A 25,395-nucleotide genomic window follows, 5' to 3' on the forward strand; every position below is an offset into this window, starting at 1 on the left:
GTGGGTCAGCTTCAATCAGCCAGTAATGTTTGATGGTATGTCTAACCAGATTTGCATGTTTGTCATAAGTAGAAATGAATGCCGTTTTATTTGGAAAAAGTGTACAACATGTTGCTTTTCTCTATAAAAAAAACTGTGTCATAATTTTACATTTATTGAAATGTAATGCAGCAACATTGTTACTGTCCGTAGGTTTTGAATATAAATCTGTAGTTAAAGTGCCTTCAGTGAGAATTACAGATTCATCAATGTTCTAAACAAGTAACTGGAACCCCCAAGTGCGTGCCTGTGATTATCCCTATATTTGCACTTTTATGCTGGTCATAAACTGATTGAGTAACTTGCCTTTTAATTGTTTATAGGACTTTATGTCGCACACAGTTTCTTGAAGTGCGGCCAATGCACAGTCAATAAACATGCACAACGCACCAACATTCGGCTCAGATTTCAAAGAACACAACATTACTTTTTGAACTGAATACTATAATTCAATCATTGTATCTAACATACCGCCGTATACACATTGGGTCTCCATAACCTGTCATCAACCATTTGATAAGATTGCTACAAAACTAGATGTTTAAAATGAAAGTCATTTCAGAAATCCTTAGTGCACTTAAAGCATAGAGCAGTGGTGTAATCCTAAAATAAAGACAGTGCCAAAGTTATACCAGTCAATGTTAACATTCTGGAATTGTATTTATAAATGTTTTCACATGTCCCAGCACATGAGAAGTGGCACTAAACAGTTGTCAATAGAAAAAGAATAAAAATTGGGGTCGGTTCAACAAACCATAGATCTTATATTAGTGTTTTACCCTGGCTGCTAGAAAAGTATCATAACTTCGCCTATCTGGATTATGCTACTTGTTTGGTGATACTATGAAAATATAGATAAATTAAGATCGTAAATAAGCCTTATAGTGGCAAACATGTTGGGAGGTATGTGCCAATTCACACTGCTCTGCTCTTTAAGGGGGAGCTGCATGCAATACTGTTAGATGCACGCAGTTCACCCTTAACAAGCAGTACAGTGTGAAACGGGACATACCTCTCAACTACAGGAAAAAGTCCTGACTTAGCCAGACAGTCACACAAAATTGGGACTGCCCCACCAGAATCAGGGCAGTTGGCTGCCATTGCCTGTGTATTTGAGCGGGATGGGAACAGTTGGAAATCAGTCTAACCCTATCTCAAATTATAGCAACACCTCTTGCATATACACTGGCAGCATGGAAAGCCCCCTCTAGAAATCTGACATTTGCCCCTGCACAAGGAGCATTGTAAACTTATTTACTTTTTTAATATTTTAATGAGAACACAGAACTCACAATCCAAATTTATAATAATCTAGAAGAGACATCTTTTGGTAATGTTTTTGAATGCTCAGAAAAATATGTCACATTTCCGAATCAAAAGAGCAATAGGTAACTAAATAGAGTTTACCCTAGTAAGTTTAATTCCCAGTTCAACTAGGGCTGCATATACTTCTTTCAAGGGGGGGCATTCTACAATTTAAGCAGACATCTTACAGAAATACTGTGCAGTAAAACAGTTTGGTAGAAGTTATATGGTAATTCCAGACCTTCAAGAAAATATTCAGAGAATTTTAATTATTTTTGAAATTCAATTTCTCATGGACAGAGGCCATGTAATTACACACCTCTGTCATATGCTTCATTATGAAGGAGATGATCAATGTCATTCACAGCATCCCCAAAGGACAATACATTAAATGACCATGCAGCCTTTGAAACTGAATATATAGATATGGTGTTCAGTTACTTCTCCAGTTAGTCACAGGTTGCAGTATCAGGGTCAAACTTAAAATTGTTGGCAAAATGCAACATGACATTGGGAAACCCAACCTGCTCTAAAATTGGTGAGAAATGTGCTATTCTACTCCCACATACCACTGCACCCCCTCAGCCAACCAGTCATCACTTCCACAAGCAATGAAATCAGGTGGAGGTGTCTGGTGGTTAAACAAGCACGTTAGCACCTCAACATAACCGTGTACCTTGCATACTAATAGTAGTGTGACTATTCTAAAACATGTTACTTATTTTTTAAGCAAATGTAACCCTTGGCAAGGAAGAACATATTTAAAACATGGGTTGGATCAGCACGATGAAGAAATAAGTATGTATGCATGCCTACGTATATACATCTATTTATTATACTCAAATGACACAGAATATATGTAAAATATATTCTTATACTTGGTAAATCATGATTTCATCATTTATACAGGGAGACTAGTGGTGGCACTCCTGTAAAATGTAACCAATATTTGGAAAGCATCACATGACTCATTGTTAAAACATTTCTTGTTGGAATACATAACTATCAGTAAAGTGAAAACACAATTGGATATCACCATCGCAGCATAAAAGCAACTCGATCAGCTGCAAATTGTATATTATAATGAATAATGTACCCCTACTGGCAAACACATACCATATTATAAGTCACCTTGGGGTTCTGTGAACTCTAATATGTTTATATATTACAGTACAGGGTACATTATTCCCATTATCTATCTGTCTCTCTACATACAGAGAGAAAGATTGAGAGATAATATTGTGGGCGGTGGATATATAAACAGCTGATGATGATGATACCCCTCGCTGACCTTTTTGGCAGGGCTGCTCTCCTCTGTCTGCGGCAAGGTTTTATTTGTCTGAGGATGTAATTCAATCTCGGCTACTCGTTCACTCTGCAAAAGAAAAAAGATATTTGGCTTAAAAAAAAAAAAAAATTACTAGCAGGGTAGTTTATTTAAATGATGTAACTGAAGACTTGAGATAAGACAGATATGCTAATGTCAAAAGTTTATGCAATATGCCACAACTATTATACTATTGATTTTATAATATATACAAAATAAGGTATATTCCTTTTACAAAAATAGGAAGACTGATATTGAAAACTGAGAACGGAGAACTGTCTATAGATATAAAGCTAAGGCATAACTCGACAAAATTTGGTGCCTTCACACCCATTTCCAACTTCTTTCTAGCCATAGAAAATGTACTTTACTATCTGTGCTTGGCAGGAGCAAGACAAATGCCGCAGACTTTTTGTTCTATATGGTAGTATGCACTGCCTACAGGAGGCAAGGAGAGTGGCAGCAGGTGTATGCAAAAGGTCAGGAGACCCACCAAACCTTGTGAAAGTCAGACCCCAGCTATGTAACCTGGTTGGACTATACTTTGTAATATTCCCCCAAAACGGAATTTTTAGTTTTAGCTGAAATTATCTGTTAAAAACTCTGAAAGTAAGGACTGTATTACTTGTTACATGTTAAGTGTTTATGAGAACAGAAACACACTGAACTGTGAAGATACCAGGCGTGGTTTTGGCCCACTTGCACTCACTTAACGCTAACTGACCAAATATTTTAGTGTTAACCTGATATTCCACTTCAGCTCTGTTAGAAAGCATAGCATTGCCTCCAAAATCTATTACAAACAGCTGCATGCAGGAAAAAGATGAGACTACAACCATTTAAGCTGCTGTGACATCAATAGCCCCGCCTCTGTGTATGAATCCACAAAGCCGCACAGTGCATTTGTGCAGAGTAAGAATGCTAGTCACTATCTAGTTAAAGGTGGGAATTAAATTGGCCGCGTTACGGGTAAAAGTAAGGCGGCCTGCGTATTATCATTATTACGGTAATAATGTGCTTAATTACTGTTATTACGGTAGTTTCAACGCCGGCTTTTTGCTAGCAGCTCCCTGAGCTGTGAGCAGAAAGCCGGGTTAAAATTACCGTAATAACAGTAATAACTTTCACACTGCGCTAATTCGGGGGGAATTGGATTCCCCCCAATTTGACAACTGGCTGCAGAGGAGTGAAGGGATAATGATGGACATATTTAGTTAAGTATTTTTGTGATCCATAGTACACAGCTGCTTAGGATTTCAAATGTCTCTTTTAACCAGAGCACCAGGGTTTGCTCTGTGCAGCTGTTTTTCCTGGGGATCCAGACGAACACTGGGGTTTGGTTTAGTGATTGGGAGGATCAATCTTGATTGCAGCTTGTTGTGATTGGTCCGTCTGCTCACACCCCATCCCTACCCGCCCTTTAAAAGTGATGAACGGAACTGATCTATTGATTGCAACTTCATTCTCCCGCTCACACACAATGTACAACAGTCAGCCTCGGACTGGCCTAGGCCCGGCCGTGCTTAAGCCCCGCCCCCTTCACTGTTGGGGCGGAGCTTACCGGAGGTCTGATGTCAGCGTGGGGGGCATAGGGGGCATGTGCATGTGCTCTGGGCCCCCCTCTCTCCAAGGCCCCTCCCGCCGCCCGCATCAGATGATCTCTTCAGTAGTACAGCAGCTGCGGTGCTGCTGTACTACTGTCAAAAATGTCCGAATTGGAGCTTCTGCGCATGTGCAGCAGAAGCAGCTTCAGGAAGCAACAAGAAAGTTAGCAGGTGAGGGTCCGTTTCACTGGACACATATTTATACAGTTAAAAACAAATAAATCATATATAAATAAATATCAAGAAGGCCCTTCACAGCATAGCATGTTTATTGTTTATTGCTTGATTAAATATGTCACCTATAGCAGTGAGAATATATATAATTTCTTCCTGCTATAGGTGGCTACATTTGACATATTTAATCAAGCAGTCAAGTAATAATCATGCTATGAAGGGTCTTCTTAAATATGTATATACATATGTTTATTTTTTTTATAAGCTATATCTCAATAAATATACACTGAACATTGATATTAATGTTTCATTAGTAAAGTAATCACATAAGCCAGCCACTTATATTAAAGCTTGAATGAGAATTTAGTGTGATATATATATATATATATATATATATATATATATATATAATGTGTGTGTGTGTGTAATCTAATTAAAAGCTTTAATATAACGGCAGGCTTCGACAATTGCTTTACTATTGATTAATAAAATAGAGGATCCTCTAACATAGTTGCTACATTATATAAGGGTATACAAACATAGCTACACACATACAGACATATATAGTCAAAATTGGTGTTATGTTATCAATGTTTATTTTTCTATGTTAGTTTTGGTGTGCGGTATCATTGCTAGTTTTGGTGTGCGGTATCATTGCTAGTTTTAGTGTGCGGTATCATTGCTAGTTTTAGTGTGCGGTATCATTGCTAGTTTTAGTGTGCGGTATCAGTAGTATTTTTAATGTGCGGTATCATTGCTGGTTTTAATGTGTGGTGTCAATGCCCATTTTAATGTGGGGTTTTGATGATTGTTTTAATGTAAAGTATTTTAGTTTGTGGAAGTAATGACTTTTCTTGTGCAGACAAGCTAGGCGAGCCCTCTGGGAGAGCTGTAAATGTCGTACTAGCGGGCTATAGGTGTTGTAATGCAGGATGTGTCAATGTTTACAGCCTTATACCCAATGAAGACACTTTGCTCTTAATTTTAGATTTTAGGGGCCCCCTCCCAAAGCCTTCATCCAGCTCTGGGCAGCGGGGCCATTTCCGTTACAAACTCACTACCGCGCAGGTGTAGAGAGCCGTGTCTGGGCTCTCTGCATCTGCTCCCTAGTGTGTTTTTCACTTCAGCAGGGGAGGAGGAGGTGTGCCGTCTTCCTGGTATCACGGCCGCCCAGACTAGCAGGATGCTGGAGCTTTCCACACAGGTTAGTGAGTGCCCTCCCAAGCCAGCCAGCCTGTTATTTTTTATTTCACCAGAAAGGAGCAGAGAAGCCCTGAGGGAAATGGGGGAATGGAATCAATACACATACTGCAGATCCCATCTAAATGGCACCTTATAATGAATATGTATATATATATATATATATATATATATATATATATATATATATATATATATATTTACCAGGTGTCCTTGTTCTTTACGTTGTAAGTTGCCCTCCATGGGCTGACCACACCCCCTTGACTGGGCACACCCACTCTTACAGTTGGCCACACCCCAATGTAGTGGGCCCCTATCACTACATTCCCCCGGTGGGCCCTTCATGCCCCAGTCCGACACTGTCCACAGTTCTCAGTGAGAACAAGTTGCGCCCCAAGAAAATAGGCTGCATGGATTCGTCCCTGGGGCTCTGGCTAGAGGTGGTATGTAAAATATAGCATTTAGGTGGTAGTACAGCTTTACAGCTAGCTAGTCTTCTGCTGTGCTGCTACCTAATATGGTTTGTATGAACATACTGTGAATAATATACACTGTCTCAGGGCAAAAAGGGGAGAGATCATTTTTTGTACCCATTTATATGCTAATTTGTGGCCTTAAACACCTTTCCATTAACAGAACTGGAAGTTGATGTGCAGACGGCATGTGAGGCTCTGAGAGACCCTGGAGGGAACTTGCATGCTTAATATACAGATGGAGTTGAGGGGGCAAGGTTAAGAAAACAAAGAAAAGGCAATTTGAGCAATGGAGTGGGTGAAATTGCAGTGCGCCTCTGGACTCATATTGATGGTGAAAAGGACCTAATCACGATATCTACCCAGGATACCATTTTCTCTAAAACAGTCTAGGAACAGGAGGTACATTAGGGTTAGTGTAGCGGTAAATATTGGGAGTATACCAAGGTCTCATCACCTGTAACCCTGAATTACATTTATTGTATTTAATTGTAATGTTCAATAAAATATTAAATAAAACTTTAGAAATTGTGCTAATGGACATGTAAAAGGATGTGTTTCTAAAAAATTAAATTTAGCAGATTAGAAAAGTCACAGGACACAGAATATAGTTCAGTGGTGGCCAACAGATGGCACTTGGGCCACGTGTGGCCCTCTGAGTCTTCACCTGTGTCCCTCAGCTCCTTCCTACTTTATTTATCAGATTTGTTTGCTATAGCTTGTAACACTTGTTTAACATCCATGCTGATATGTTATTACAGATAGAGGTCTCTGATTAAATGTATTGTTTTAACTTATTACTGAGAATAAGAGAAATGTGTGGCCCTTTTGAAGGTTAGAGGGCCACCCATGCAGCCCTGGGGTTTATCAGATTGCCTATCACTGATATAGTTCAATGTGCTCAATAATTACAGTATAATATCAGCCTGTGCTTGGTATGTCCTTCAAGTGCCACCTAGTGGATATTTTGTCTTTTGTAAATGACAACGGTCAGATTGTGCTTACTGAAATCTGAAATGATGACTACAACATTAGTAAAATACATCAAAAAGATTTCAAAATCGGTGATAATTATATGACAATTTACTTTGCAGAGCCAAATAGTTTTATCTCACACACAGTATATAGCATCCACTACAGCCTCCAAGTCTATTGAAGCCCTATCAGCATATTTCACGCAAGATAAACTCAATAAAGTAATTTTATGTCCCTTCAATACCTAAAACCTTTAATCAAAACTCCTGGGTTACTGTGGCACCCCTTAAAATACAATGTTTCCCAAATTTGCTTTAAAATGTGTTAATATTTATGTTTGTCAATATGAACCAACATTTTAGTTATTTATTTTAGACGTAATTATCCATTTCTGCTATGGTCTGTATATTATACATATATAATAAGTGGAGGTGGAAATGATATTCAAATACTGGTAACTGCAAGCAACATTGAAGTGGGGGATGAGGGGGCAAATGAAGGTGGGTGAAGAATTATAGGCTATAGTTCGAGTATGGAATGATGAAGAAGTCTGGAACATGTGTACATTACGATGTGATTAATTATATATATACACTTTCTTTTCATTGGATCCTGAGAGATCCAATTTTAAAGGTAACAACTGTTTGCTGCTGGAAAATGCAAACACATTTTATTATTATTTTTGTTATAGCTTGTAACACTTGTTCAAAAATTCCTGCTAATATGTTATTACAGATAGGTATTTTTTCTTTGATTGAATGTATTGTATTAAGTTTTTACTGAGACTAAGGCTACTGTGCAGCACTTTTAAAGGATAGAGGGCTGCCCATGTGGCACGATCAGGTTGTCCATCAATGCTTTAGAACGGTTAACATGAAATGTCAGCATGGTATTTTACCCTTTTGGAGCAGACCCCCTCTGTTTCCCTAGCCCTGCATGGCCTTTCCAGAAGCTCAGGAGCATTGTGGCAGCATGCCGTTTTTACAAATGCTGTCTGCTCTATTCAGAAGCATTTATCACAAATTACTGCATTTGGGAAGCCTAGTCAACTTCCATAGATCTCCCAAATTCACATGTCGAACGAGTTTGTATTTGGCATGTGATTTCATTGTCTTTTTTTTATTTGCATTTTTTAATGCATAACAAATGCCAGTATGAGGCCTAAGCTGGTTGCCTTAATTCAGTGATTTTAGCTGTGTGAAGAGGAGAGGAGGATCGGTTCTTTACACAAAACTGTAATAGACTTTTCTAAATAAAGGTAACATGCCACTCCGCAGGTAGGTTGAGCAGAAGTCAATAACCCTACCGTGTGAACTTGCCATTCAAGTTATTAGAAACCAGAGCAGTAAAATACTTCTTTATTTTTCTCTTAACTCTTTAAACTCCTTTCTAAAAATTATTTTTAATTTCTTTAGAGACATGTCCATTTACTCTTGATAGCACAACTAGTAAATTTTACAGTGTATGTCTACTCATATACGTGTAGCGATATAGCCAAGAAAAGGATATTGAATCACTATGTGGAAACAAAAACATGATATACACTGATCTCTATGCGTTTTACAGGAATAATATTTGAATATTTAACTTGCTAGTATATGTTATAAAGGATGAGGAAAAATTCCATTGACTGTGGGGTGTAAGTGACATTCAACAAACATCACTTTTAAGTTGCTATGAAGTCTTCACTGCCGATACCAGTCATAATGCATATTTATGAAAATAATAGCTAATCTAGTCTAATGCATAATTACTTTCTATTTTCCGAGACCTCTTATTAGTACATAACTGTGTGAATTTTAACACCCAGTTCATATAGGTAAAAACAAATGCAACATTGATCATGTGTTCTATGAAATTAGCAACTTTGAAAAAAAATATACGTTTCCATTAGATTTTGTCAGGACAGTTAAGTGAGGTGCATTTCTCATGCTCCTGGTAAGACACATCAAGTGTGTCCTCCTTAAAAAAAAAGTGACATTTTACCTCCCAGATAAACTTATAGGACCACTAAAATGGAAATTTAAGTTGACTCCATAAAAGAGCTACTAATACGATTCACAAATTTGTACTATTATTATGCACACACAAAATAAGCCTTAATAGCATTATTCATCATACTCGAACATAATTTGACACACACAAACAAATGTGTAAAAGGCAAGTATGAAAACTGATGAGTGATGCATGATATGCAACAAGTGATGAGGGACGAGTGATAAGTTATGAGTGGGGATGAGACATCTCACTAAGGACTCCTATAATGACTAGTGATAAAGGATAATGTGTATTTTACACATCATACCTCATACACAAGTTTGATGTTTAATAGTGACGCTATTTCCACCATGTAAAACTAACTTCCATTCCTTTATACTGAAGCTAGTATACGATATATACCCCTTACAGTATGTATGTGTATAATAACCTTGCAAAGAGCAGAACGAATTGTAAATGCCTTGTATGTGGTGGAAATAGCAGCACTGCACAAGTTTATTTAATTTATGTATGATGTGGTAAAATATACATCATATCACTCTTCATTCTAACTTCATAGGAGTCATCATCACCCATCCTTCATAACTTCATTCATTAATTTGTAAAGTAACAAAAATTGTTCTTGTTACTTTCTCCCATGACATAGTTGCCAACTACCTGTAAGTACCATGCACAATGATAGGTGTGAGAACAGGGATACCAATTTGTGTGAGAATCTTAACATAGTAGGTGAAACAAAGGACACAGAAACCTCTACAACAGTGATACTATAATCTAGGAAACCATACTGCCTAATTTAACAAATGCTCCTGACTGAGTCTATTGCAGATGAAAGTTTTGCTGGTGATTTATTGAAAAAAAATACCAAAAGTGACTGAAATAAATTGTCAGTTAATTTCATTAAAAGGTGATATAAAGCTGTATTCATAAATTAACCAAAACTAATTATGAAATACAGAGATATTTGTTTGACAGATTGTTTCTCGGTATTAAAAATGCGGAATGTATAAAGCATAGGCTGCATAAAAATAAACAACAGAGAAGAGGATGTTCGTCGGAAGGGTCCTTCCTCCATATCTGGTGGCAGTGCACCAAGCTTGCCCCATTCTGGATGGAACAAAGGGACTTCGCGTCTCAGATTCTGCAGGTTGACATCCCATTCTCTCCTAGATTTTTCCTTCTCCCACTTGGATTTCCATCTGCTACTACACATCAAACAAAAATGTTCCGCCATATAGTTTCTGCAGCGCTGTGTCAAATTGCCACTAGTTGGAAACAGGCCACCGTGCCTACTCTGCAGGCAATTATCAATAGAGTCTGGCACTCATACAAAATGGAGTTTATGACATGCATACTGCGTAATACTTCTAAATCATTTAACAAAATTTGGGCACCGTGGACGTCATTTTTTCAAGTTCAAACTCCTTTTGCCATTTGACTCCCCTGCAAACACGCCACTTGATATCCTTCCTCGATTCTTTACCGCCTCCCCTCCCTTGCCTTCCCCTTCTTTCTTTCTTCTTCCTTTCTCCTGCTTTGCCCCTCTTTTTCTTCTATTGGCGGTTTTGCCACACCGCCCCCCTAGTCTATCTGGTTTATCTCTCTCTGACCAACTTCTCTTTTCTCTGTTTCCTCTCTCTTCTCTCCCTACAGTTAAAATTTGGTCAATATCATGTTTCTGTTCTGTATGATATACACTGAATGCATAGGTCCTTGAACTTGTTTGACTTGATTGTTACGGATACTGTATTGGACTGATGCTTGTTTTTGACCTTTCAAAAATAAAACTTTAAAAAAAATAAAATAAATAAACAACAGATTTAATGTACCTGTTCTTGTGACTTGAAGTCTGCAAAAGTCAGCTGCTGAATCTGTATCTTTTGCTCTGTGTTAGTGCCCTGGTAAGGAATCTGCCAAGAAACATACAGTACAATACTTCCTGTTAGAAAAGATCACAGTATTCCAACAGTGAAATAAAGGCTTAAAGAAAAGTCATTCTCTTGGCAGTTGTGATGGGTTGAAATGCACCACTCTTACTTTTGCTTATTTTTACCATTCAGATGCAGTGTGTGTCGCAGGCTGTCTTTGCCAAAGCTGGTTACACAGGAGCAGATGCTACCAATCCACCTAGGAACCAATCAATCTGGTCTATTTACAGTATGGCCACATGTGCAAATGGCCATTTTGGACCAATTTGGCCATTAGACTCTCAGGTCAAGTGACCAGATCACATGGGTGATTCTGTGTCTGACCAATGACAGAGAATATGGCCAACTGCCATCTAAATTTATGATTACAGAAAATTAACCAGTTCATTTCAATTTCATTTTTTATGGTATGCTGATGGCACATCTGCAACAATACCTGGTCAATTTGCTGTATTTCTGTTTTTTTCCCCTGTAACTTGTGGTCTGGACCTATTACAACCTCAACAACACCTCCACATATCAAGTCCAGAAGTGTTTGTCTACTCATTTATTTTATTATTGATTTGCATACACACAGACCGATACACATATAGTATGATCTATAGTTAGTGACAATTCAGAATTTGAAGAAAACATAGAAAAAGATGTGTACATCAGGGCACTCTGGGATGTATTTTCCAATTAAAATTTTATTAAAAGTTTCTTGGTATGCATTTAACTTATTTGTAATTCTCCCGGACTTTGTAAAAGTTGCAAAATAAAGGTTAAAAACCTAAGTGTGTACAGTGTAGTGATTAAGATATTGTGTATAATGTGATTTAAAATTGTAGTTTTCACTGCAACTGCTTTGCTGTCTCATTATATTCAAACAATAAACAGTATTAGTGTATGATTTCTTGACTCCACTTGTAGTACAATTATTATAATACCTGTAATCTTCTAGCAAACCAATTTCCTCTCTCCTTCAGGTCTCATGTATAATTTGTTTCGTAATCATATATAATTGATTTGTATATATGTCCACAGTTGCAGTAAAAACTACAATTTTAAAATCACATTATACACAATATCTTAATCACTACAATATACACACTTTGTTTTTAACCTTTATTGCGCAACTTTCCAAAGACCAGGAGAATTACAAATAAGTTTAATGTATACCAATAAACTTGAAAAATGTAAATTTGACTATACATCCCGGAGTGACCTCATGTACACATCTTTTTCTGTTTTCTTGAAATGTTCATATGTGTTTGGGTGGACTCTTCAGGCAATTATTGTTATTATTATCCTGAATGATATCAAAGATCAAATGACACAATAGGGGATGTATATATGGGTGGGGTACAGGAGAATGGAGATGATAAAGCCAACATAGTTTTGAACAACTGGAGAATATTGATGGCTATAAGCCCTGCAATAATAAAATGGCTATTTACCATATGACAGACATGACGTCTTTCCGAAGCTTTTTTTCCGAAAAAGAGTTAAAATGAAAAGACCTGACAGGTAATTGTATTAATGGAAAAAAAACCTATCTCAGTAGAAAACTGGAGACGGGTTATCACATTATCTATTAAGGAGCGATATCAATATTAGCACCAGTAGCCCCACAATATGTTGGAGTGTTTGTGGGAATTTCTGCCCATTCATTCTGTAGAGCATTTATGAGGTCAGGCACTGATGTTGGACGAGAAGGCCTGGGGGACAATTTCCATTCCAGGTGTTCGATGGAGTTGAGGTCAGAACTCAGTGCGGACCAGTTAAGTTCTTCCACACCGAACTTGTCAAACCATGTCTTTGTAGTCCTTGCTTTGTGCACTGGGGCTCAGTCATGTTGGAATATAAAAGGACCTTCCCCAAACTGCTGCCACAATGTAGGAAGCATAGCATTGTCCAAAATGACTTGGTATGCTGAAGCACTAAGATTGCCCTTCACTGGAGATAAGGGGCCTAGCCCAAACCATGAAATATATCCTGCTTGAAGACACCAAGCTCTTCAGAACGACCCATTCTGTATCACAAATGTTTGCAAATGGAGACTGTTTAGCTAGGTGTTTGATTCTATACTCCTCTGGCAATGGGTCTGACTGAAACACCTTAATTCAATAATTAACAGGTGTGGCCAAATACTTTTGTCCATGTATATATATATATATATATATATATATATATATATATATAGATAGATGTGGCGATGAAGATGAAGGAAGAGGTGATGGAGAAAAATGATGAGGTGGTGACATGTGGACAAAACCACGTTAAAAAAGGGCACTTGCGTCTGGAAGTAACGCACCTCCCCTGAGGAGGCCTGGGCTAGGCCCAAATGCATGACAAGAACCTTTTTAACACCTTAAGTTGCTTGATTTGACTAGAATGCATGAGTATCATGCACGGGTTAACTTATATATATATATATATATATATATATATATATATGCATTTCAGGATGTTTGGAATAAATATGTGAACTGTAATTGTCTAGGTCTTGCTGTTAGACCCCATGTTATATTTATCTGATTGGGTTATCTACTATGCCCTTACTCTTCACCTGGGGGTTTTCTACTATCGTCATGTATAGCGGTATTAACTACGGAAATTATTCGATTAATGTTTATACTGTTAAGATACTTACCTCGGGTGATTATTGGGAAGTTCTGTTATTGGGGAAGTAGGATATATTGTATAGCTCCGCTAGTTTCCCTAGCTCGTATTGGGCTTTATTACGTATTTAGTAGCCATGTGGCTTATTGGCCTTGATTGGGTTTTTGTATTTTTTCTATATATGCATAAAAGATTTTTTATTTATATACTTTTTTATTGGTTTTTGGTTCGCCCAGTTAACGTACTCATCTATCTTTGGGCGGAGATGTACAAATATACTGCTGACCGTATGTTCAGTGGTTTTATGTATTGTTATTGTAGTGCGTATGTATCAGTGTTTTGTATCACAATGTATTCCTGCTGGGCTCTTTGTCTGGTTTCTGTCCCGGAGCCTAGAGCGGAGGTGATGTCGTCTTCCGTAAACAGGAAGTGACGCGGATAGTTGTTGTGGGCGGAAGTACGGAAACGGAGCTCTTGCCCATACTCTTTGACATGTGATTTCCGGTGAGACGGCCACAGATTGGATACGAGTGCTAATGTGGACTATAAAAGGATGAACTGTCCACCTATGAACATATATCCTTTTGATAAAGTCTCGTTTGAGACGAAACGCGTCAAGGAGGTTCTGAAGGAGGTCCCGTAGTTTGGTGGAAGCGAAGGCGAGGAGGTTCCCGTGTGCCAGCTCCAGAGAGTTTTCTGAGGGGACCCCTGCAAGCGCTTTCTATACAGATAAGCCTGTTTTTATTGTACCGGATGTACGGGCATTTTATTGCTTTTTATGGATTTAGGCTGTAATTAAATTGGATTATATCCTATAATAAGCCTGTCTTTTATGCACATACTATTGACTCTATTTATATTGAGTCTAGCTGTGTAGTCTATGTATAAGAAGCTATTCGAATTCTGGGGGAATGTACCCTTGAGAGGCTAATCATTGTATTATCTTCTAAATTGGTTGTCTCTATCACGCACGCACTATACTTATTTTTTCTATGTATTTGGAGTCTAAGCGTTAACCTCTTGCTAAAGAGGTGGAGCTCTTTGAAATCAGGTGTTGAAATACTGAGGGAATCAACCTCTGACAAACGAATCATCTTATTTTCTCAACCCTAGAGTGTCTGGATGTGACTCTTATTTTGATGGTATCACACTATGTCTGGCGCTTCTCTTTTTGTGTCGTTTCTATCTAGGTGTTACATCTGCAATTTGATATTGTAGCGGAGCTGCCTACTGTATGTGATATATTAATTACTAATCACGTTGTTACGTGGTATTTCTGATTGTTCACTAAGCGCCTGTTTGTCTTTTCACACACACACACACACACACACACACACATATATATATATATATATATATACATATATATATACATATATATATATATATATATATATATATATATAGACATGCAGTACCTTATTGAACAGGTGTAAATATTCAGTGTACACTCTAGGGCTCAAGTTGATATTGTCATTAAAAAAGGTCAATCACATTCTTAAAGCAGATTGGGGGGTAAATTTATCAAGCTGCGGATTTGAGAAAGTGGAGCTGTTGCCTATTGCAACCAATCAGATTCTAGCTGTCATTTTGCAGAATGTACTAAATAAATGATACCTAGAATTTCCACTTTTTCAAACCCACAGCTTGATAAATTTATCCCATGAGACTTCTTTGCTCTGGATTGTGTAAGAATAACTATTAAAACCTCTCAGTGTGTATATTAAGTGTTTCCTGAAAAAGATAAAAGATAATAAAATATATACCCCATTTGCGAACAAAAATAGTCCTGGCGATTGCTTCCCTAGGTCTATGTGGTAGATACAGCCTTGCAGACATGAGTTAAATAAAATTCACAGCTAGAAGAGAAATTGCTGATATTTGTTAAAGAAGTCTTCTGTAACAGTCTCAAATATACAGCAAATATGTTTATAAAATAGCAAGAATTGCTTTTTTTATGTACTATTAAATAAACAATAAATTGTGGGACTATACTATCAGTACTGAGATTTGTTAAACTGATAAAAGCAATGCTGAACAGGTATTTATGAATCATATGTTACAAGCATTAATGAGCTACCCAGTATTAGCATGGCAATGACTGATTTCAGTGCCGGGTGTTCTGCTAGAGTCTCATACAATAAATCTCAGATTTGTGAGACACATTGTTACTAGTGTAATGAATGTCTTACAGCTTCTATAAATAGAAGTAGGTCGAATGGAGAGAAGGGACATTTCTAGACCAGATATCAGTTACAAACTCTAAAATATTGGCAAGTGAAAACGGGTAAAACAAAGCTATGCAGGTGAATATAACTAACTTATTTAATATAAATTACTATTCATATAAAGGCATATTTAAGAGTTAAGGCAAATATAATATTACCTAAACACACAAGATTTGCATTCAATTGGTCACTACATGGTCACAAAGACTTTTAGTGTCTGCTCTCATAAACATGTTGGGGAACATCTAAAAGGTTTAGCTTGTTTGCTCTTCATCTATAGTTGTTCCTATTCCCATAAAGTAATAATTTGCAATTGTTAGTGATCAGATTCCGTAGTAGAACCACATTTGTTATGATGATATCCAGTAGTCAGGTCATGTCTGGTAGGTTAATGTCAAATTTCTGCATGAAGTGTAATAGTATTGTATTATTAGGCGGTCCAGTGGTCATAGTTGCATGCCTATAGTCTGCTATGTCAGTATAGTGTGTAATAAATGTGTAAGATAATGTTAATTTGTCATGTCATGTTGGGTAGATGTAGTGTCCTATTTCTGCAGAGAGTGCAGCAGAACACTCTTGAACAGGTGTAGTGTCCTTGTAGAGTATAATATTAAGATGATGAACAGTTGTTATACATTGGTAGGTTGGGTGGTACAGCAAAAGGTTGCTGGATACTGTTTTCTGGTGTTTCTTAATCATAAGGAGGAAGATCACATGAAAAATGACTTATAGTTGGAAGGTTCATAGGTACTTGTCATGTTATTATATGTAATCCCAGGTCACCAGTCTTACAAAAAACATCCACTGCAAACAGCTCCTATTTATTTTAGTTCTTCCTTAACTTGGACCATTACTAAACACCTATTGTACCTGTGACACGCATGGTCTTGGAGGCAGAGCAGGTGGAGGTGGTATCCATCCAGCCCGAAGAGCTATGTAAAGTAAGAAAACAGTATTAGTCTTATTTTTTTTTTTTTTACATTAATCGTTTTTATTGAGATTTGTTAGGTTAACGGGGGATACAAAAAGAAAGAAGGGGAAAAGGGGGGGGGGGGGATATGTACACACCAATACAGCGTATGCAGGTTACAAACATTGTACAGTATACATTTTACATTCTGCTGTGGTTACTTCACCTAACCCACCAGACTTGGTCTAAGTCTTTGAAGGCCCAATTTAAACACTCCATCCAGGCACACCTATTGGCGTAGGACCTCCATTAGCAGGGGGAGGGGAAGAAGGGTTATTAAGCGGAGCACCACCTCCATCAGTCACATAGACATGCCATTCAAACCATTTCCACAGTGGGGAGGATGGTCTCATAAAGTAGGGGACATCAAGTGTTTCCATCTCGAATGCATAATGGACTTTGGTTATTACTTTTGACAGGGTGGGGGGTGGCGGCGCCCTCCATGCCTGGGCTATGGCAGCTCTGGCAGCAATAAGTATATGGTTAAACACATAACAGGCCTGTCTTGGGACATGAGGTGGGTATATTTGAAGAAGGGCAATTTCAGGGGCCTGAGAAAGATCTAATCCGGTCACCCTCTTAGCTAAATCAAATACCTGAGCCCAAAAGGAACGTAAAACCGGACATGCCCAAAAAATATGAAGCAAATCCCCAACCATCGAGCATTGTCTCCAGCACAATTTAGACTTGGAGGGCCACATTTTATGGATTCTGGAGGGGGTCAGGTATAGTCTATTAACTAGTTTGATAAACATTTCAGTGTGGTTTAAACATTTGGACATACGAAAAGCATTAATATAAACTGCCTGCCACTGGTCTTCTGTGAAGGATGTCTGGAGATCTGATTCCCACTGGAGTTGGCTAGAAATTTTGGCTCTTGGCTTTGGGGAAGTGAATCTGTACCAGAAGGTGATCCCCGCTCTATTATCTCCCTTCGTAAGTTTCGAGACAAGTGGGGCTGGCGGGGCCTGCAGGGTCATGTTATATCTCGAGAGAGAAGCTATCCAATGCCTGATTTGTAAATATTTGTAAAAATCTCTCGTAGGTATATGGAATTGGTGCTGAATTTGTGCGAAAGACATCAACCCCTGGTCATCAAATAAAGACCTTAGGTCTACTATGCCATTCGTTATCCACAGGGACAAATTCAAGTCTGGGATCAATTTTGCCAAAGTCCACAGTGATAGGTTATTAGCGGGGAGGGATATGGTAGGGGGGGTCTCAGCCAACTTATCCCAGGCTCTCAACGCGTCCCTGACTAGCCGGGACATGGGCCCACAAGGAGGGCGCCACCGTCTGGGCAACCAGAGTAGATCTTGCAAAGGGAAAAGAGGATTGCGAGCCTGTTCCAAATCTACCCAAGGTTTTGTATTGGGGGGAAGAGACCAGTCTTTAAGTTGTGCAAGGAGGCAAGCCTTATGATATCTAGCCAGGTCTGGAAGAGCTAGGCCACCCATTTGTCTGGTTAAGGACATACGAGCACTTGCCATTCGGGGGGGGTTTATTCTTCCAAATATATGAGCACATGATAGAGTGTAGTTTGTCCATTATGGGTTTTGGGAAATACAAGGGCATTAGTCTTATTTTGAGTTGACAGTTGTACTCAGCAAGGCTGTTTACTGATGGTAGGAAATATGGATCCAATACAGCAAAATGATTCAATTTGAACTGTACAAAAAGTACAACAAAAACACCAATCTGATACTCTGTTGGGTGCAAAACTACTGCAGCACTCTTATTTCATAACTAAAAACTTGGGCATGTTTCCAGTATATTACACATTTAGAGAGTGCAGGCACATATATTTAACAAAACCCTGATAAAAAGCAGTATAGTAGATTAAAGTAGTTGAGATACATTTCTAGTAGATAACTGGGACAGACTGAGGCTTATCATTTTAAGCATAAACTTTGCCCCAGATTTTAACATTCGTAGCATTACTAGCAGAGGGATGGTCCTCAACTCCTCTACTTGGATGGAGAGAGTACTATAAGTTAACCATAACATTAAACATGATTAATGAGTAGAAAAGAAATACAATTAATAGTGCAAAAAATATTCCTTGGGTAACTGCAATATTTAATATCATAAGCCACAAAAAACATAGCACATCTACAATATACTTGTATTGAGGTACATACAGTATAGACACATTGTTAGGAGTCAGCCTATTGCAAGGTTTTCTACCATCACACAACATCATACCGCTTTATTATTTTATTGTTAATAAAGTGGTAAATTAGTCTATAATTCAATTAAAGTTTACTTTAAAACTAAGTCTGTTTTCTTTCTTTGTTTCCTATTTTGGTATAATGGATACACAGGACCCAGTCCTACTATCCAGGGGGGCTGGAAAGAGTACAGAACTAGTAGTCTATGGAAGTAGGGACTCTATGGTATTAGACATACTATTTTATGCAGCCCCCATAGAAACACCAGACCCAGCTCCGTGTTATAGTATAAACCAGCCCAGGTTCTCAGCAAGAGAGGCAGGATGAGGATTGAGAGCATGCGGTCTGCAATATCACTTCATTAGAATAACTTTTTACATTTATTTTAATGCGGTTTCCAGCATGTGCACTACTACATGTAGAAACTCCATTAAATGAATGGCCCATTGAAATAGGAAAAGCTCTGAATATGCATTGGTTTCAAAGCAATCTTAATTGTCTCAAACCAGTGAAAACATTTTATTGACTCCCCAGCAATTTCCTAAATCAATCCTTCATAAAGCTCCTTTATTTTATACCTAACAACGGAGGATTTAGTGATTACATTGACTTCGTAACTTCTTTCAATTTTTTGGGGAGGTTTGGAAAACTGATGATTTACCTTTAATAAATTTGCTGATTAGCAAATCAAACTGTAAATCACAAAAAAAAATAATGATTTCTTGTATATGCTGTATACTTGTAATAATACATACATTGTTTATAGCTTCAAACTAAAGACATGTTTAGTAAATTCAAATGTCACAGTTGTCAATGACATCGACAATAAATAATATTTATTGGAGCCAATGCCTCGGAAGTCCATCCCCAATCTGCTAGCTATACATCATATAATTCAACATCCCATGATATTGCTATATAATTTCTAGGGCATGAGTTTTTCTATTTGCTATATATGTGCAAAAGTACAAAGTAGACGTCTTTTTCTACTCAACCCTTTCTAATTATTTTAATTGAAGGTGAATTAGAGCTAACTACCGATTTCTACAGAGTAAATTACAGTCTAATCTTGTCTGGCTCTTTATATAAGAATTTCTGCTCTTACTTAAGAATGCAGTCTGCTGTGATCACAGTCCATTCTGCAGAGGTAAAGACCATCGCAATTAGAGTTTATGAAAGGTTGAACTTGATTGACCTCTTGTCTTTTTTCAGTCTTACTAACTGTGTAACTATATGCAGCCTATTTAGCTACATTTTTTTATTTAAGTATTGTTGCAGTGCTTGAAAATTCAAGACAACGTGAATGATCACAGAAATGCAGAATACTTAATGTTGGATTTGGAAAGATGTGTTGCTCATTCTACTACACTATCCATTTATCTTCAAGCAATTTGCAAACAAGTACGTAATAGAAATTAACATATTCTGATGTAATAGGTATTGTATAGGTAATAAAACTCATATTTTATTAGAGGCAAATAAAGATTCTTGGAAGAAAGGTTTTGCCAACTATTTGATCAGCTAATTGACTGGGTCTTATCTAGTGAGACTAAGGGCTAGATTTACTAAGCTGCGGGTTTGAAAAAGTGGGGATGTTGCCTATAGCAACCAATCAGATTCTAGCTTTCATTTATTTAGTACCTTCTACAAAATGACAGCTAGAATCTGATTGGTTGCTAGAGGCAACATCCCCACTTTTTCAAACCCGCAGCTTAGTAAATCTAGCCCTAAGATGTTAACAAGAAGGTGGGTCGGAAGAAAGATATAAGTTACCTGGAGAATGGTGTTGGATGATTCTATTCAAATCCAAGGAAGAAGCTCTTGAATGTGTTTTCTGTGGTCTTGGAGGTGGAGTGGGAGGTTCTTCAACTTTCTTCATTGTATCTTTAATAGACGTACTGGAGTAGGATCTGAATAAAACAAACGTTAATAAGGTAATACCAACAAGGTTTTTCAGTCTCACATCTTTGACTGAAAAACTGCAAAAAAAAATTAATATTTTTACTTTAAAAATTACTTGCACCTCATTATGTAGACAGCCTAATTTATATAATAGTTTATAATTTATAGAAATCTAATGCTTGTCCTGAGAGATGGTAATTTACTTTGGAAATCATAAAATGACATAGTTTGAAACTGGATTAGAACATTCTGCAGCCAATACATCACATAGTTAAAGTATCCAATTTCACAATCAGGATCTGGGGTGATACCATGACATCACGTGTCCTAACTAATTATGTAACTTTAATGTAAGGGTAAGGGATTGGAATTAATCTGGAATGAATTTAGTACACCAAATTAAGTATTTTGCAATTATATAAACTACCATGGCTGCCACCAGGAAGATATGGGTGTATTGGTGTAAGGTGCCCAGAGACATCCAGGCATGTAAAGGGCATGCAGGGAGATCTGATGGCATATGGGGAGATCTGATGGCATGTGGGGAGGTCTGATGGGCATGCAAGGGACATTGTTAACACCTAATTTGCAGGAAGGATGCACAGCTTAGAGGTTACAATGGCAACTATTTAAGAGAAGACAAAGGTGTCCTTGGGCAACACACAGGGGAAGAGCAGGGATGGTTTCTGTTTCATTTCTTATGTTAGCCCTGTAGACTACATATACAATGTTTTCACGGACATAAAAAATAATATATTTAACAATATTAAAAACGTTACCTAGATCTTGGCCTTGTTTTCAGTGTGTATGGCTCCTGATGAGCAGCTGAAAAAACCCAAAAACAAATGATATTAAATGCACAGAGCTCATTTGTGTCCTGGGTTTCCCCCACAACAGTCCTATTTTTCTTCCCATCTCTAATCTTTCACCCACAATACTTATTTTTCCACAGCTCATTCCCATAATGCCCCAGGATATGTGAATACAAGTTCCTATAACTGCTTTTGCCTATTTCGGATACAAAAGTTTGGGTTTATTCTTATGGCCTATAACAATCTTTGGGTCACATGGGCGTACAATATTTTAATTTTAAAGTTATGGAAGCCCTGTAACAGCATTAAAACTTGTTTAGTTTGCTCACATACAAACCTGTGAGTTTTGTTGGCAAAGAGCTCTGACAAATCAAACCCAAAATGTAAAAGTCATGTTTTGGTGGAAGCCAGTCCCAGAAGGTTTCTTATCTGGGGTTTAGCATGCAAGCTATCTGAAGCCAGCCATTGCTCACCTCGCTCCAGTGCGCTTCCACTGGCAGACTCAGTATGTGTTGAAAGAAAAGGTTATGTAGGCAGAAGCATGGAAAGCGAGTGTAAGAGATGCATACTTGGGATTGGAGGGACCACTACAGGTTGTCAGCATCTTTGTGAATGTCTATTAATGCAAAGCATCAAGGATCTTCCCTTGGCGATTAATGTGAACCACATGAGCCATTTTATGAGCATTATGCATCGTCTGTAGACCACTTATAGATCCAAATAGATCTCTGTCAGTCCAGCGAGGGTAAAATACTGCCCAAGAGGGTTGGCGTTACTCTAGTCTAAATTCTAAAGTCCATAGAATCCTCTGTGTCATCCAGAGAAGGAAAGATAATGAATCATCTAAACAAACCATTGCTGATGTTTAGACTAAACATCAGCAATGTGCTGTAAAACACAGTGAAGACCTCCCTGCCCATCTGGTTGAAGTGCCTAGAATTCTTTAACTCTTTTACTGCTTCCCAAATCTCCTTCTGGATAACCACTGAGAAAATCAACGTTGATTTAAAGCCAGCCATTGCTCAGCTCGCTGCAGTGCGCTTTCACTGGTAGACTCAGTATGTGTTGAAAAAAAAGGCTATGTAGGCAGAAGCGTGGAAAGCGACTGTAAGAGATACATACTTGGGATTGGATTGACCAATTGTCAATTTTATATATTTTTTTTTATTCTCAATCCATTGAGAGGACTAAAAAATAAATCACATGTGGACTCCACAGTGGGATCCTCAATCACAGTACCCATAAACGCTCACAAACTCTCAACAAACTGGGATTACTTTGTCTAATACAGACGCCTCTTTCAAACTACCCCAAAGCTAATAGGCATCATCCCAGCAGTGTAAAACATTTATTGAACCAGACTATCCAGGCTGATCTCATTGTGCTGCAAGCAAAACATCTACCTGTCTTTTCAGTTCCAAGTTCTAATTGCAGTGACTTAGACAAAGCATAGAAGCCTCATGTCACACTACTGCTGTGGATCAAGGTGAGGGAAAATAAGGAATCACCCAAACCCAGCAAAAAGAAAATAAAGTAGCTAGAATGGGACCACGTTCTCAATATCTAGCAGATAATTAGACACCATTGTGAATGTCCACAGACATCCTGGATGCTTCACAACTACAATTTCACTTCCTGATGATCCTACTGATCTATACGCCAATGACATGTAGACGTTACGAACGGATACTGTGACTCTTTCAGACCTATTACTGTAGTTAGTCAGTCAGGCATCATTAGTCAGTACACTATGCACCCTGTGTCTCTGAATGCTAGTGCTTTGTACTCTTTGTAAAGTAAATATTTGTTTGTGAATTTTCATCTAATAATCTGCTGTGTGTGAATGAAACTACAAATGCAAATGACTTAAAATGTAAACAGCTATTGAAGATTTATTTTTACGGACTATGAAACAAATGTACTATTTTTTAAAAACACATTTCATCCAGAACTCCACTCTCCCGCTGTTTTCCTGGATTAAATGTATTAACCAAATATTTTATATATTAACTCGCCCTTATGCACCTTAGGCTAAAAGAATATTTTTCAAAGACTGCATTATTGTATTTTCCACTATTAGACATAAATACCACTTCACTAGTCCAACTAATGAGATCATTATTTCAAAGGGGTAAGAGGGGCATTTGCACTGGGCTTACAACTAATAGAGCCTTGATAGGTGATGACATTAAATAAATTAAATGTTTGCCTCCCGACATCCCAGGAAATAGGAAAATCTAATAATAACTCCAATCTTAATAGACTTTGTCCAAACTATTACATAATTATTATGGCTTATATCTTAAATGTGAACATCTGAAAGGGGCTCTACAACTAATTAGGTAGTAATTCCAAAGAACTGTATGGCTAACTTTGTTACATAACAAAATAGCCTATTTTACTACTTAGATATTCTTCATGGAGTTTAGAGGGAAAAATCTTTAATGCTAAAGTAAACTTTTCTTAAAAGTTAGTTTGCAGTAAAAGGATTGTGCACGGAGAACTATTTCTCTGCACATCTGTATTATCATAAATGCAATTTGGTCTGCTGAAGATGTATGAAATATCATCAAAATACATCAAAAATATCATAAAACCTGCTTATCAAAAAATAAAGACAATAGACATGGAAGCAGCAAGTGATTTTTTTATAGATGCCCTTTTAATTTTAAAGTAAGCAAAGTTCCAAAGAGAAACGGAGTCTGAAAAATGAGAAGTTCAACCATAGAGACAGCAACTTCTTGGTGCCTCTTCCATAGCTGCCGAACAGGATGTGGCGACACCAAGTTGGTAGCTCCTCCCACTGTACAGGCAGTCTAGGGCCCCCAGGCAGCCCCAGGCCTGGTACTTTGTACCTGTGCCGCTACTCTCAGTGCTCCTGACAATAAATGAACTGGTTTAAATACAGAGGCAAATTGTCCTCTTTTGAGATTATCCAATTCTATTTATTACACTTCCTCTCTTAGTTGGCTTACCTGTATCAAAGATACAACAGCAACCGAATATTATTTTCTAAGTGAAGAAATAAATTTAAATATTTACTACTACATTTTATTTTATAAAATGAATTAGCACTGGAATTAGTCCACACAATTAAATGTGCCCACCCGCTGAATGAAACAGAAATTATTATGAGTGCCATTGGCCTGACCTATTTTACAGAAGTGCAGAAATCACTGTCTATTACCAGCTCTGCTAGTGCAGAGGCAGACAGAATACCGCAGTTAATTGTCCTGCTGTCAGAAACAAACTTCTGATATTATTATTATTCTTTGATTTATTTCTGAAAGCATTGTAAAGTGCAAATGTGAAGTATACCAAGCATTAAGCAGATTATACACCCTGTACGCATTACTCCTTGAGGTCATGCGGTGCTCTCCTAATACTCCTTCAGTTCTTGACATATAACTTTGAAATATGGTGGCAGATTTGTTATGTAAATAATAATTACTGTGCGCACATTCTGTGCAAATCCATACCCATATGCAGCAGCTTTTCATGCCTTGTACTCAATCTTTATTCTATTCTAAGTCGGTCAATATATTGTTGCTTCACACACTCCAACACAAGCAAAAGGAAATTGAAACGGACAATTACATGAACAGAGAGACATCTCTGAAAATAAGTGTGTAATAATGTACTCCTAGGGGAGATATACTGAAAGCAAATATTTCAACCCTTTTAA

General features: G+C 37.7%; 1 protein-coding gene across 2 annotated transcripts in view; it reads right to left on the reverse strand.

Annotated features, from left to right (window-relative positions):
* Positions 1–25,395, reverse strand: part of REPS2 (RALBP1 associated Eps domain containing 2) — a 185,279-nt gene that overhangs the window by 12,091 nt on the left and 147,793 nt on the right. For both annotated transcript variants that reach the window (XM_075195087.1, XM_075195086.1), the window contains exons 13-17: positions 21,678–21,723; positions 20,770–20,906; positions 16,726–16,787; positions 10,925–11,005; positions 2,636–2,719 (exon numbers count right to left, since the gene is read on the reverse strand). In XM_075195087.1, coding sequence (XP_075051188.1) covers positions 2,636–2,719; positions 10,925–11,005; positions 16,726–16,787; positions 20,770–20,906; positions 21,678–21,723 — 410 coding nt within the window. The remainder of the gene's footprint in view (positions 1–2,635; positions 2,720–10,924; positions 11,006–16,725; positions 16,788–20,769; positions 20,907–21,677; positions 21,724–25,395) is intronic.

The sequence above is a fragment of the Mixophyes fleayi genome, chromosome 2, assembly GCF_038048845.1.
Source record: "Mixophyes fleayi isolate aMixFle1 chromosome 2, aMixFle1.hap1, whole genome shotgun sequence".
NCBI lineage: Eukaryota > Metazoa > Chordata > Amphibia > Anura > Limnodynastidae > Mixophyes > Mixophyes fleayi.